The following is a 13,675-nucleotide window of genomic DNA, read 5'->3' on the forward strand; positions in this document are numbered from 1 at the left end:
TTTATGTCACATTTAGCAAAGGTATGGCTGCCTACTGTTGGACCAACATTAGCATTAAATTTTATACCGACAAAACCTTACTCTGGTACAACTGTCAGCATTCTGTGTCATTAGTCGTCTTCCTTTATAATACATTAATACTCTGAATTTGCTTATTCATCATATGTTTAATTGTGGCAAATGTTGATGACTGACCAGTCAAATACCTTGCTACGTATCAAACTACCATTTCTATTTTAAAAACATGAAGATCTGAGTGCATAAAATGTCACTTTCTAACCATATTAATAAAACCATATAACAATTCCTCCATGAGAATGATGCACCACACATACTTACTTATAAGTCCAGTCCAACTGCGAAATGCACAGACCCGGATCTTCCATCTACTGATGCACTGGCTGATCTTGGTCTATAGGAGTAACCAACTGAGCAAATGACATAGACCCTGGTCTCCTGGTGCTTTACACAATGGTAGATCAGGGTCTATCTGATTTGCTGTTGGACTTGATTTATAAGCGAGTATATACAGTATCCATTACAAGATTAATATTGTCTGTCTCATGAACAAAAGTGCTGACAGCTGTAAGGGTTCATAGCATGCTCTAATAATGTCTGTTTTAGAGTTGACTTACTATGTTTTTAGCTCAAACAGGTTTCATACCATGCAAATAATCAACCTTTGTATGTCACTTCTATACTTTGTGAACAATAAACAGATTCTTTCATATCTGGACACATCAGGCATGATGGTAACATGCTCATGTGGTACCTCTGCTATCCCAAGTTCAATCTGAAAAGTCTGCTGGAGCAAGTTTTTTTTTAATTGGAACATTTTTATTTCTTTCTCATGTGAGTGGACTAAATTTTAACTCTCTAAAAGAGACTCAAATATAATCATAGTGATACTTCTGATACTGGCAAGATTTCGCTCGATGAATATCCAGCTAAATATGTGAAGAACATATTCTCAGTATAAATTAACATTTGATCATATTTCAGCAATCAATGAAAAACTTGCATTCTTATATCGCAATGTTATTCCTGTAAATTTTGAATGAAAAAACTGAAGAAACAATTCAGTTTTCATAGCCTTAAAATTATTGCTAGGCTGCAATTACATCACTATGATGTCATTTGTTATGACATAATAACAGTAATGGACATGATGGCAGTTTGACTATTTAAATCTAAAATCATTTTTACAGCGTTTAACAGAAAAGGTCTAGGATGTTCTGATTGCGGTTAGTGGCTGTTCAGTGGGGTTTTTAACAGGTTTTTGGGGATCTGTAGCATCATTCAACCAGACCTGAGTGGTTCCATTAAAATTTCACCATAAGTGCTTCTTTGATTGCTGATACCAACTGAATGCGCTTCAATAAAACTTTGTTGAAGCAAAACCAGGAAAACCTCCCTCTATTTCTCAATTTAAAAAAACAAACAACAACAAATCTTTTGCAATCATTCAAGACAAAATAATATTGAAATGGTAAAAAGGGTAACATTTTGGGAAAGTCTCATTCTGGCATTATGAGAAAATCCCTATTATGGCAAGAATCTCACAAAACCTTGTGTGAGTCTGATTTAACAATACAATGGTTTCCTTCACTTCAAGGGATAGTTTGCCCCCACACTGCAGTTACTGAGAGAGCTTGACATAAAATGTTAGCTATTGCTGTAAAATCTACACAAAAAGAGATATCCACAGCATAAAAGTCTATAGAAATATTAACATCAAATTTATCTTTTCTTTAGGATATATCTTTATAAATGTATTTTTTTAAATATATTCTTCAACTTCACTCTTTTCATTAGTAAAGTGTTTCTCCAGCTTTCCATAAAAAGGGAACTAGGAGGGCTCCCTGGGTAGATTTTATGTAGCTCTTCTCACTTCCAAGTGACCCTGCCTATTATTTCATTATCTACCATAAATATGACTTGCTTATTGCATCGCAACAATTATGAATATTCACATTAAGTTTCTTTCAGACACACTAAATTCATACCTATATTTCTCTTTCACAATTATTGTGTGTGTGTGATTTGGATTTTTAACATAGCTTTAAAAAAATTTCAGTCATATCACTACAATGTCTGCAATGTGGCAGTTTATAGTGACGTCTAGCACTGGGGCATCATGCCGCAGACATATAGCATGATGTCCCACCCAGTCACATTATCCTGACACCAGGCCGACCAGTCCTAACACTAATCTCTTAATGCTGAGTGCCAAGCGAGGCAGCTGTTAGTACCATTTTTGTAAGTCTTTGGTATGACTCGGCTGGAGATCGAACCCACGACCTCCCGCATCTGAGGCAGATGCTCTAACCACTAGGTCACCTGAGCGGTACAATTATTGTGAAATGTTCTCATGTTCGTATTGAAGAAAAGAATGTCTGCAGATCAGAACTGAAATAATTTAGTGGCTATGCTTAACTCCATCATGGGTTGTTATATTGCAAATTGCTGCACAGTTTAAATTAAATTAAATGGCTATTTTCTGCATTGCAATTAGTTCTGACACAGCCTTCTATGTGTTTATTAGCAGCATTTTCTTACAAACTTATTAAACCTAAACAAATGAGCTATCACTTCTGCTAGTATGATTAGAACATCCTCTGACTTTTCCATCATATGCTAGAAAAAGAAAAAAAACTTTGATACAAATAATGTCCATTCTGAATGACCCTCAGGTCCATAGTTGTTATGATGTCATATTTAACTTTAGTCATGACATGATAACGAGATGACATTTCAGCATTAACAGCTGCATATGCAATACTTTCAGGTTATTGAAACTGAATGATTTCTTTAAAAAAATTTATCATAAAAAGTTGCAGGAATAATAAAAATTAAAAGTGCGGGTATCTCATTAACTGTTGAAATGCTAAGTTTTATTTATTTTTAAAACCTATCAGTCTATACCAAAAACTTACCAAACTGAAATGTATCACAGCAAATACCTTGACATCTCTTACACAGATTGACATTATTCAATTAGCATCAGAAAGAGACGAGGCAGTTGCCAGTACTTGAATTCGATAGTAAACTGATACCATGACTGTCATCATTAATATTTCCAAATGTTGATAAATACATAAAAACTATGTTGTAATCACCTTCACTAACCTAAGCATTCCGCAGGACAATGTCCGTAATTCTTGAATTCTTTTGATTTGCTAAATGAGACAGCTTTAAAAACATGAGCTAATCTTGACCAATGGGTACCTTGCCACGTGAACCAAGAGTTAGAATCAACTCCCTTATCACTTAGAGTACTTGTCTAACACATGCCAACCACAGCACAAATTTGCAAATGATGGCTGGAGTAAAGTTTCAACTTTTTCTGTCTAGGTTGTCAATTAAAACCCAAACCACTGTGAATAATGCATCCCACATCTGCAGCCTGCTGCCATGGTTGTATTTTCAGTGTAAGACACAGAAAACAGTTGAGTGGCAGCCCTTGTATGTTACACAAATCCTATTTCATTGGCTTATAGTTCTTGATCCTTCCATATACATATACTCGAAAGTTAAATTTAACTGCAAACTGCACAGACAGATCTGCTATCATATAATGCTTGAGCAGATCTTGGTCTATGCAGTTTGTTAGGAGTAATCAGTAAAACAATAAACACCAACCCTAATCTGCTAGTGCATTATGCAATGACAGATCAGGGTGTATGTTGTTTGCAGTTGGAGTTTACTTATAACAGGGTACAGTAAGTATTTGGCATATCAGCTTCTAGCTACATGTGTTAAGAACTGATTCATATAGACTGATAGGTTTTACAAATATTAAAAAAACTTGGCATTCCAACATGTACTGGACTGTGTTTTCCAGCATGGAACACCGATGCAGGATTTTTCCATCTCTCCTCATGCGACCATTATCTGGATTCACATGAGGCTTACATGTTCATAATGTCACAATCATCTCTATACTTTTACCATTTTCAGATTTTATATCATATTGCTGTATTTTAGCCACATTTCCAAGTTTATCATTTGGTGTAAACAAAATTGCATACATACTTTTAAAATACATAAATATTTTCAATAAATATTTTGTCACTGCAGTGCTTTACCTGTGTCCATCTGAGTGCTATTTTGTTGATATCCCATTTTGTGACCTACGTAATGTAAGAAAAAAATCAAATATATATACTGACGTGTGGCAATGGAAGAAATAACATTGGTGTCATCAGTCTTAGGCAGTAATCTGGTGACACTTCCTTCCTGCAAATGAATTAACACACCTTGGTATTATTCCCCTATTCTGCACCAAACTTGTGATACCATACATACTCGCTTATGAGTCCAACTGTAAACTGCACAGACCATGATCTGCTGTTGCATAATGCACTGGCAAGTCTGGGTCTGTGCTGTTTATAAGGAGTAATCAGTAGAACAAAAAACATAGACCCTTATATGCAGGCACATTATTCTATGGCAGATCAGGATCTATATTATTTGTGGCTGGACTTGACTTATACATGAGTCTATATGGTAGATTCAATTAATCCAACCCACCTAATAAACATTGCCATCTTCTTGGCATATAAATGTGTATCACTAATTATAGAGGATTACATACCATTTGTCTGTGTTGAATAATTGTGTCCTTCCAAGCTTCCATTTCAGCATTTAATTTCTCTTGACTCAACTTTGCATGCAGTGCCCTTTTCTCTCTTTCCAATCTAAATGAAAATAAGGAAATATATGGTGATGATAAGAAAATTAAGAACTTCATACATCAAGACATGCATGTACATTCATAAAGTTATGCCGAATCTTAATTTGAATCAAACAAATTTGAATTAAAAAAATATTCATGAAACAAAAAAAATTCTTAATCCAAGTTATGCTCATATTTCACTTTTTTATGTAAAAATTCCATTTATACTTGCCTTTAAGTCAAGTCCAATACCACACAGCACAGACCCTGATCTGTTGTTGCATATCAGATCAGGATCTATGCTGTTTGTTCAACTGATTGTTCCTAACAAACTGCATAAATCAAGGTTTGCCTGTGCATTATACAATGGCAAATCTTTGTGTAGTTTGCAGTTGGTCTAGATTTATAAGTATATGGTACTCACAATTATGAGTAGTATATACGGTACTCACAATCATAAGTATACAGTACTCACAACTGTAAGTGTGTGTTTGTGTGTGTGTGTATATATATGTATGTACGTATGTATACATATGGTACTCAAAATTATGAGTACATATATGGTACTCACAAATCTTGATGTGTCTGATTCTCTAACCAAATCTTTCATACAACTAAGTGTTTACAAGACACCGATGCCCCCATCAATCTAACTTGAATTCCCAGCCACCATAATATAAAAAATCTAAGGGCAGTAATCTAAGTCAAACAGGGGCAATGACTCCACTAAATGTTGTCAGAAAATCAAACTTGATATGGCCTTTCTAATGTAAAGTCTCATACCAAATTTGGCTTGAATCCATGTTGTCCTTCGAAGCAAACTAGTGAAAATGAAATTCATGACATGACATGATGAAACATGATGAAATAGAAGAACATGTCACCTCCATTGATATAGTGGGGGTATAAAAACTATCAGGTCATTTTGCAATGAACTTATATTAGTTTTCTGAACTTAAAAGTAAGTCTATATTGCATTGCAAAACCTTTACCGAACAAGTTTACTCTGTCCTGAACTTTTTATTATATATTTTGAAAACCAATACAATAATATATGGACAGTCTCTCTGTAGCATTTCCTGCAAGTAATCCGTATTCAGTAATGTGTAACTAAACTATCTGTAGACAAAACAGGGCTAAACAAGAGGCCATGTGAACTAGATATGCAGCTTCTATGCTTCATTGGTGTAATGTTCATCAGGGTCAGTTCCCCAATTAACTTTTTATACCACTGTTACTGCTGATTTATTTTTGGCCCAAGCATTTACCTTGTATTTATTTTCAAACAAAATAATTGATCTTATCCTAATCAAAAAAACAACAACAATAACTTAAGAGAATCATCTGACATCCCCCACAGAGTTTCTTAAGTGTATAGTATAAAATCTGAATATTTTAAATTCAATATTCTGAACACATGTATAATACATGTTTAACCTGCATGCAAAATATCAGTACTTGGGGTTTTTTGTGTCTAAAAACACAGTATTTTTCTATGTAAAAATGTATGATAGTTCTAACTTTTCGGTGAATTAGAAACGTCAATCACTTTACCGTGTATGATCTAATCCACTGGATTAGAAATATAGATGAATAATAAATGTCACTTTACCATATATGATCTGTTCAACTAGATTTAGACAATATTGAGATGTTCTGATATCTATGTCATGATATGTTTATTTTTATATGTATTTTATGATATTACGTTATGATATGTATGCTATATTATGATATTATGTTTTAATATGTATGTTATGATATTAAGTTGTGATATGTATGCTATATTATGATATTATGTTTTAATATGTATGTTATGATATTAAGTTGTGATATGTATGCTATATTATGATATTATGTTTTAATATGTATGTTATGATATTAACTTGTGATATGTATGCTATATTATGATATTATGTTTTAATATGTATGTTATGATATATGTTATGATATGTATGTACTGATATGTACATTATGTATGTTATGATATTATGTTATATGTTATGGTATTATAGGTTATATGTATGTCATATGTTATGATATGTATCATATATATTTTATGATATGTAGTTGTTGTTGTTGGGTTTAATGCCATCTTTCAAAACAAGATAGGCTAAACATGGCAGCCAGTATAAACAATGGAGGAAGAACACAGGAAAACCCCGGAAAGAACCACTGACCCATGAGAAGCTACTGGCCCAAGACTCGAATGTATGTTATGATATTACATTATGATATTATGTTATGATATGTATGTTATGATATGATATATATGTCATATGTATAATATGAAACTTACTTGCTAAGCAATAATTCTTGTTCTCTCCTTTTCAAAACCTGTTCATGTTTAGACTTGGCCTGGGAAAGCCGAACATTCATAGAATTCTGCACTTCTTCTAAGGCAGTACTGTTAAACCAGAAAGAAAACATTCCTTGAAATGGGTGATACTATTTTTACAGCACATGGACACAGTAAAGCCTGACATAGGAGAGCATTTTCTCTTTATAAACCTGGAATAATTTGAACTGTCCCACTGCACATGGAAACTACAGTGAACAAGGGGCTTAATTTGTAACTCTCCTATGCAAGGAGTTGTAATTCACTAGCCTACATTTTGTGTTTTTTCACAAGTTCACCAATCATCTCTGTCATTGAGTGTACTCTACATTAACATTTTTATCTTTCCAAATTAGTTAAAGAAGAAGTTTATAAAGTTTATTTCACCAAAAAGAATATCATGACTGCTAAATATACCAGGATGCAAGCAATGACTACCTATTTTACCTCATGGAGCTTTAACTCGTCTTCAGCATCCACTGCAAAGATTAATTATCATATTATTCAACTTTTAATAAATTTTAGGGACTCTTTCTATATATCCCCACTGCTTATTTTGTCATTTTAACACTTTTTCTGCAGTACTGAATTGCCATTTTGGCTTATAATTCATATTTTGATTCACCAGGAAGTGTCAGAAAAATAATTAACCCAATGTATTGATGTGAGATATGGAAATTCCACATAGATATATCAATATATTATACACACAAATTCTTCTCCTGGACATCCCGAGGTCTACCACTGGATGTCCTAGGAAGTTCCCTTTTTTCAACCATTCTGAAATGCAAGTTAATTTGTGCCTATTTGTTGAATTACAATGCCCAATAAGGAAAACAATGCCAACTCACATGTCATTTCTTACCTACTTACCGTTACCATGTGAACCTAGCATAGATATTGATTAGGGATGACTGATTGATACTGACCACTGAAGCCAAAGTTTAAACCATTAATTCAGGTGTCTAAATGCCCCCCCTACAAAACCTAGTAACTCCAACCTTCAAAAAAACTTTCATGCTCAGTAAATAGTTACATGCGTTTCTGTCAAGTATATCAACACCTTATACATGAAAAATAGGTCAATCATCAATCACATGAATTGTTTATTGTTTTCTTCAAGGACATAACCTCTGTTATATAAAGTAACATCAGCATTATGTTAAACATAGCTTAACTCAAAAACCAAATATAATCTGTGCATATAAATTGAAATTGGAAAGGAAAATGAGTTTGTGATTACGAAAGAATGATCGATTATCTTAAATTTGGTACTTTATATTTGTACATTTTCTAATCTTAAACATTTTCCTGGAATGAATGTCTGAGACCTCAAAACACCAAACAATGACAACTAGTGTTGTATATTTCACAGCCATAATGGGTGGCAGACTGCAATGACTACACTAGTCATGTTTGACTCTGGTGACAATGGTTAGCTCAGCCTGGCTTGAATGCCATATACACCCTTCAAAGACAACCTAATGTATAGTTAAGTATATCTTAATTATACAAGGCTGTATTGTCCAGTTGTAAGAAACTTCTATAACTAAAGTGACATACTTATGTTAAATACGATTTAAAAAAAACAATGGACAAACCAGAAAGATCTTGACGAGCCGTCCCAAAACCAGCATTTATATTCAAAGCAATAACAACGTGTATATGGCAAAATTGATGGAATTTTATTAAGTATATAGTGCTGTTCACAATCTGAAATGAACATACATATTTTATACCATCCTGTCTAAATAGCCATTAATCAAATAAAATGGATGCAGTTCATAAATGCTAAACAACATCTAGTTTGGTGCTTTGTTAAAGATACAATGTTTTCTGAAATGCTGTCTATATTACTGCTTAAATACATTTTTTTTAAAACGTAAAAAGGTTCCTTTTTGTATGAATTTTTTAAACCTTTTCAAAAAAATAACTAAGACTGTATTTAATAATGTATTTTATAATGAGATACTAAAATATATCAGTGGGAGGAAAAATTAATATTGCCACATTTGCAATACCACATTTATTGCCACTTTTGGAACTACTTTCTTTCCTCATCTGGAAATGTATCTGCCTTTATGTATGTTATTAAGCTCTGTCTTTCAACATTTATGCCCATTTCATTTTTCTTCTTCTTCTCCTCTCTCTCCCTCTCTATCTCTCTCCATCAGGATGAAGAGAGATCATCTATTATACATTTAAGTTATCAATGAGAAGGTGCCATCAAGAAATGCCTAAAAACAAACTCCCAACAACTGATTTTTTAAAAATGTTTCTTTTCACCTGAACGACGCAAACTGTCACTGACCGATCTTAAATACAAGACTGTTTTCTATTCAATATTCACTGTCACCCCTACTGTATTATATATCCCTGTTTCAGTCTCAGACAAATGGTGAAAAATTGTAGGGAAAACTTTATATTAAATATAGCAATTGTTTAAATTTCAATTCTAACTTTAAACACAATAATACCCATGTTTGAAAATGACTGAGATCTAGGGAATAGATGAGTGCTGATTTCAAACTGAAATTAAGTGACACAAAAAATTTCAGTGCAGTATCTGTACAAACTGGATTGCAAGTTTTCCAAGGTCACACAATTCATATTTGAATCGTAGAAATAAAGAAAGTGAACTAAAATCCCTATAGGTAAATTCACATTGATTAAAATCTTTCATTTAAAGATATTATATTATGAAGTCTGCTTGACAAAACTACACAGTGATACAATATCCCCTTGCTGACACTGCATGAATCTGTGAGTTTTTGAAAATAAAAGCTCTCCTTTTTTGCATGAAAAGAGTCCTTAATTTGATGAGATGCATAATTTAAAGCATTATTTACATGAGAAAAGTTTTTAAAAGTCAATGTTCTATAATTATTGTAACTTTTTCATTTTTGTAGTAATACAGCCATTAATCACAATGGCACCCCCCCAAAAAAAAAACCCAACAAAAAACAAGCAAACCTATGGTTGTTGTTTTAAAAAATACATAACAATATGAAAATGAACATTTTATTTGAACATGTAAAGAAATATTTCACTCATGAAGTGGAAACATTTTGTGTGGACACTCTTGGCTTCACCACTCATGAAGTGGAAACATTTTGTGTGGACACTCTTGGCTTCACCACTCATGAAGTGGAAACATTTTGTGTTGACACTCTTGGCTCCACTACTCATGAAGTGGAAACATTTTGTATTGACACTCTTTGCTTCACCACTCATGACAATATAAATGTTTCCACTTCACTCATGAAATACTTCCTGATATATATTTTCAAAAAATGTAGATATCATCTATATATTTTGTTAAAAATCAGGAAAGTGTAATGATGGAACTTCCAAACATTGGGAATGGGACTTCCAAATTTCCATCCATGGAAGTCTATGCTGTGTTCTATCTACAAATGGCCTCATGTAAGTTATTTGATTCATCAAGGCAAAAAAGAGAGTCAAAATCCAAACCTATGAGTCCCATTCAAGCTGATGATCAGTCTTCAGTAGTTTTTAAAAATAATTATATTGTTTAAATACATGACAAAAATATTAGTTATATATTGTAACGAAAGCCAAGGCATGTTTTCTAAATATTTTTATACAAGAAAACATTACACTAAGTAGTCATGACTAGAATGTATTAATCTGACTAGCAGGCAGAGAAGAGCTTATCCCACACATCATGCCGTGTTTTTAATGAGGAAGTCTTCTGAATGTAACTCTGACTCAGTAAACTGTTCACAATTTAACAAATCATTTCATGTTTTTAAGTTCATATATTATTCCCTCTTTTGTTTTCTTCCATTTCTTCAAAGCTTGGGGCCCCGAGTGGCAGAGTTGTCTAAAGCACTCACCATTCTGGATCACTGCCACCTTACCTCTGTTTGCATGGGTTCGAGTCTCTGGCTCGGCTAACCGGGGTATGTGAGAAAGCCTGCCAGTAGCTTCTTGTGGTTCGGTGGTTCTTCCCGGGGTTTTCCAGGGTTCTTCTTCCACCAGTTATACTGGCCGCCATGTATAGCATATCTTGTGTGAAAATGGCATTAAACCCCACAAGAAGAAGAAGAAGAAGAAGAAAAATCTTCAAAGCTTCCTCAAAATGTAAGGTACTTCTGTCTTCCCCATAAACCTTTTTAAGCATCAGATTTCTACGTTTCTGAATCCCAAGCCTATTCCTAAAGGTGATTAAGATCCTGTTCTGGACAGAGAATCAACTTGACTTTTTTTTTGAAAATGTAGCCAGCTGTATGTTTTCAACCATTGCTACACAAAATTATGTTTTACCTTACGAGTAACCATTATCTCATCTTTGGATGATGAAGACTCCACTGGTTCAATAACATTACTGTTATCATTTGTCAGTCATAAATGGGGTTTAAAAGATAATTTCATTTGTTTCAGATCTATTTTAATTTTTTTGTGCCTTTGACACCATTTTCACTCGAAGCTGATGGTATCCTGGAACAATGCAAGGCATACAATTGAGTGAATGGAAATTGTTGTTTCACTGCACGACAAGGGTGCACACAAAATAACAGTTTCTTGTGAGAATCACTTTAAAACCACATGTTTATTTTCTGACTCTTTCTTTGGTGTGGTAATATACAGTTCAAACATCCTGTTTCTACAAATGACCTGACAGTTACAGGTCACATAAGGTCAACTCCAGGCTCTACACTCAGTTCTAACCCTGTGTCTTCTGATGACATTAACGTAAGAAACTGGTGTGCACATGTTTTCTCTGTTTGGGAGAGTTGTGATATAGCCATTAAAGTAGTTAGACCAAACCTTTGTTTTGTGTTAATCAGAGAAACAACACTGAGGTGCATCAATTTACATACCAGCAACAATTTTTGTGCGACAAATTGGAAAGGTTTGCATATTTGATGCATGACGCATTAGTAGATGAAAAACTGCTATGACTGTATTTTAAACAGTCTAGTCCAGTAATCATCATACACCAGGTTTTTCAGAATGGTAGGAACTTGCACTGAAATAATTTATGACACTAATTTACAATTTTTATCACTGACATTTCATTACTCACTTGTAATCATCTTCAAGTACTTTGTGTCTATCTTCAAATTTTCTTCTCTCACTTCTGTTGAGCATAATTTTTTTCTGTAAAGGCAAAATTGTGGTAGAAATGTGTACTTGGTACATAAAACAATGGATATCAATCTCATAAAGCATGCGTTCAGTGAATACACAGAACTACTAATTAAAATTTGATTATATTATCTATGAATTGCACTCGTTTTTAGTAAATACTAATTAAATTTGATAATATGATCTATGAACTGCATATGCTGTTAGAAATCACTAATTAAATTGGATACAATTATTAATGAAATGCATACGTTGTTAGCAAATACTAATTTAATTTTATTATATTATCTGATAATTTCACACGCTGTTAGTAAATACTAATTAAATTTGATTATATTATCTACGAATTGCATACACTGTTAGCAAAATTCAAAGAAAACAACCAATTATTCATTGAGGTTTGCTATAAACTGGTTGCTGTTGGCTGACTGGTTGCTGTTGATTGACTGGTTTGCTATAAGCTGTTGGTTGACTGGTTTTTAAAGGCACTTTAAACACATTACTGGCTACTGTGGTTTCTCTTATTTTTGTGGGCATACATTTTTGTGGTTTTATGAAGAAGAAAAAACATTTTCTTTGATACTTAAATTTGTGGATTTGCTGCTGTCAATGTATACATATTTATAAGCATTTTATTTCAAGGATTAATCTCTAAAAATACCCAAAATAAGAATACAAAGAAAAAAAACATATCGAAAAGAAATGGTCATGACTTGAATGGTTAAGAAAATAATTCTGGAAGATCAAAAACAAAACTGATGCAGCCAACAACTCCATGCCAATGTCTCCATGTCCATATAATCTTTTACTTAAACCATTGTCCATAAAATTGTACCACCAGTACATTTTGACAATCATTTTAAGTGGAAGATGTCATCATTCCAAATGTGAACAAAACATGTGAACAACGGCTCCTTGCTCAACGAAATCAGTAGGCTGTGGCAAACTTTGATTTGCAATGGAGGAAAATGGCTTTCAATAAAATGTGAGATGGGTTCTAATTATCTGTGACTTTGAGAAAGCTGAACTTTCATAGTTTTGCAAAATATGCAATAATTTATACAATAAATGTTTGTATGTATCAGAAGACTTGATATTTACTCAGTAGTTTTGGCTAAAATTCAGTGAACTGAGCTTCAGTACTGTGCTGTAGTTAATGTATATAGTGTTTAAATTAGTGAATATACATAGTGTGTAATGTGTATATACATGTGTAATTAGTGAATATACATAGTGTGTATATATATGTGTAATTAGTGTATATAGTGTAATTAGTACATAAACATAGTGTGTACTTGGTGCATGTAGTGTGTAATTAGTAAACATATCAAGTGTTTAATTAGTGAATATACATAGTGATTAATTAGTGTATACACATCGCATGCAAATATTGTGTATAGATAGTGTATAATCACTGAATACAGATATTGTTTAATGTGTGTATATACATAGTACATGTATTCATAGTATTCAATTAGTGTATATACATAGTGTTTAAATTAGTGTATATACATAGTGTTTAAATTAGTGTATATACATAGTGT

The 13,675-nt window shown here is 33.0% G+C and overlaps 1 protein-coding gene across 4 annotated transcripts in view; it reads right to left on the reverse strand.

Annotated features, from left to right (window-relative positions):
* Positions 1 to 13,675, reverse strand: part of LOC149779551 (uncharacterized) — a 58,563-nt gene that overhangs the window by 12,891 nt on the left and 31,997 nt on the right. For all 4 annotated transcript variants that reach the window (XR_016415673.1, XM_089940266.1, XM_089940267.1 and 1 more), the window contains 3 exons: positions 12,070 to 12,143; positions 6,978 to 7,085; positions 4,598 to 4,700 (listed from right to left, as the gene is read on the reverse strand). Coding sequence is in view for 3 of the 4 variants with exons in the window: in XM_089940266.1 (XP_089796392.1) it covers positions 4,598 to 4,700; positions 6,978 to 7,085; positions 12,070 to 12,143 (285 nt within the window). In the remaining variant the exon portion in view is untranslated. The remainder of the gene's footprint in view (positions 1 to 4,597; positions 4,701 to 6,977; positions 7,086 to 12,069; positions 12,144 to 13,675) is intronic.

The sequence above is a fragment of the Sinohyriopsis cumingii genome, chromosome 17 (assembly GCF_028554795.1).
Source record: "Sinohyriopsis cumingii isolate HCF-2022 chromosome 17, ASM2855479v2, whole genome shotgun sequence".
Lineage (NCBI taxonomy): Eukaryota > Metazoa > Mollusca > Bivalvia > Unionida > Unionidae > Sinohyriopsis > Sinohyriopsis cumingii.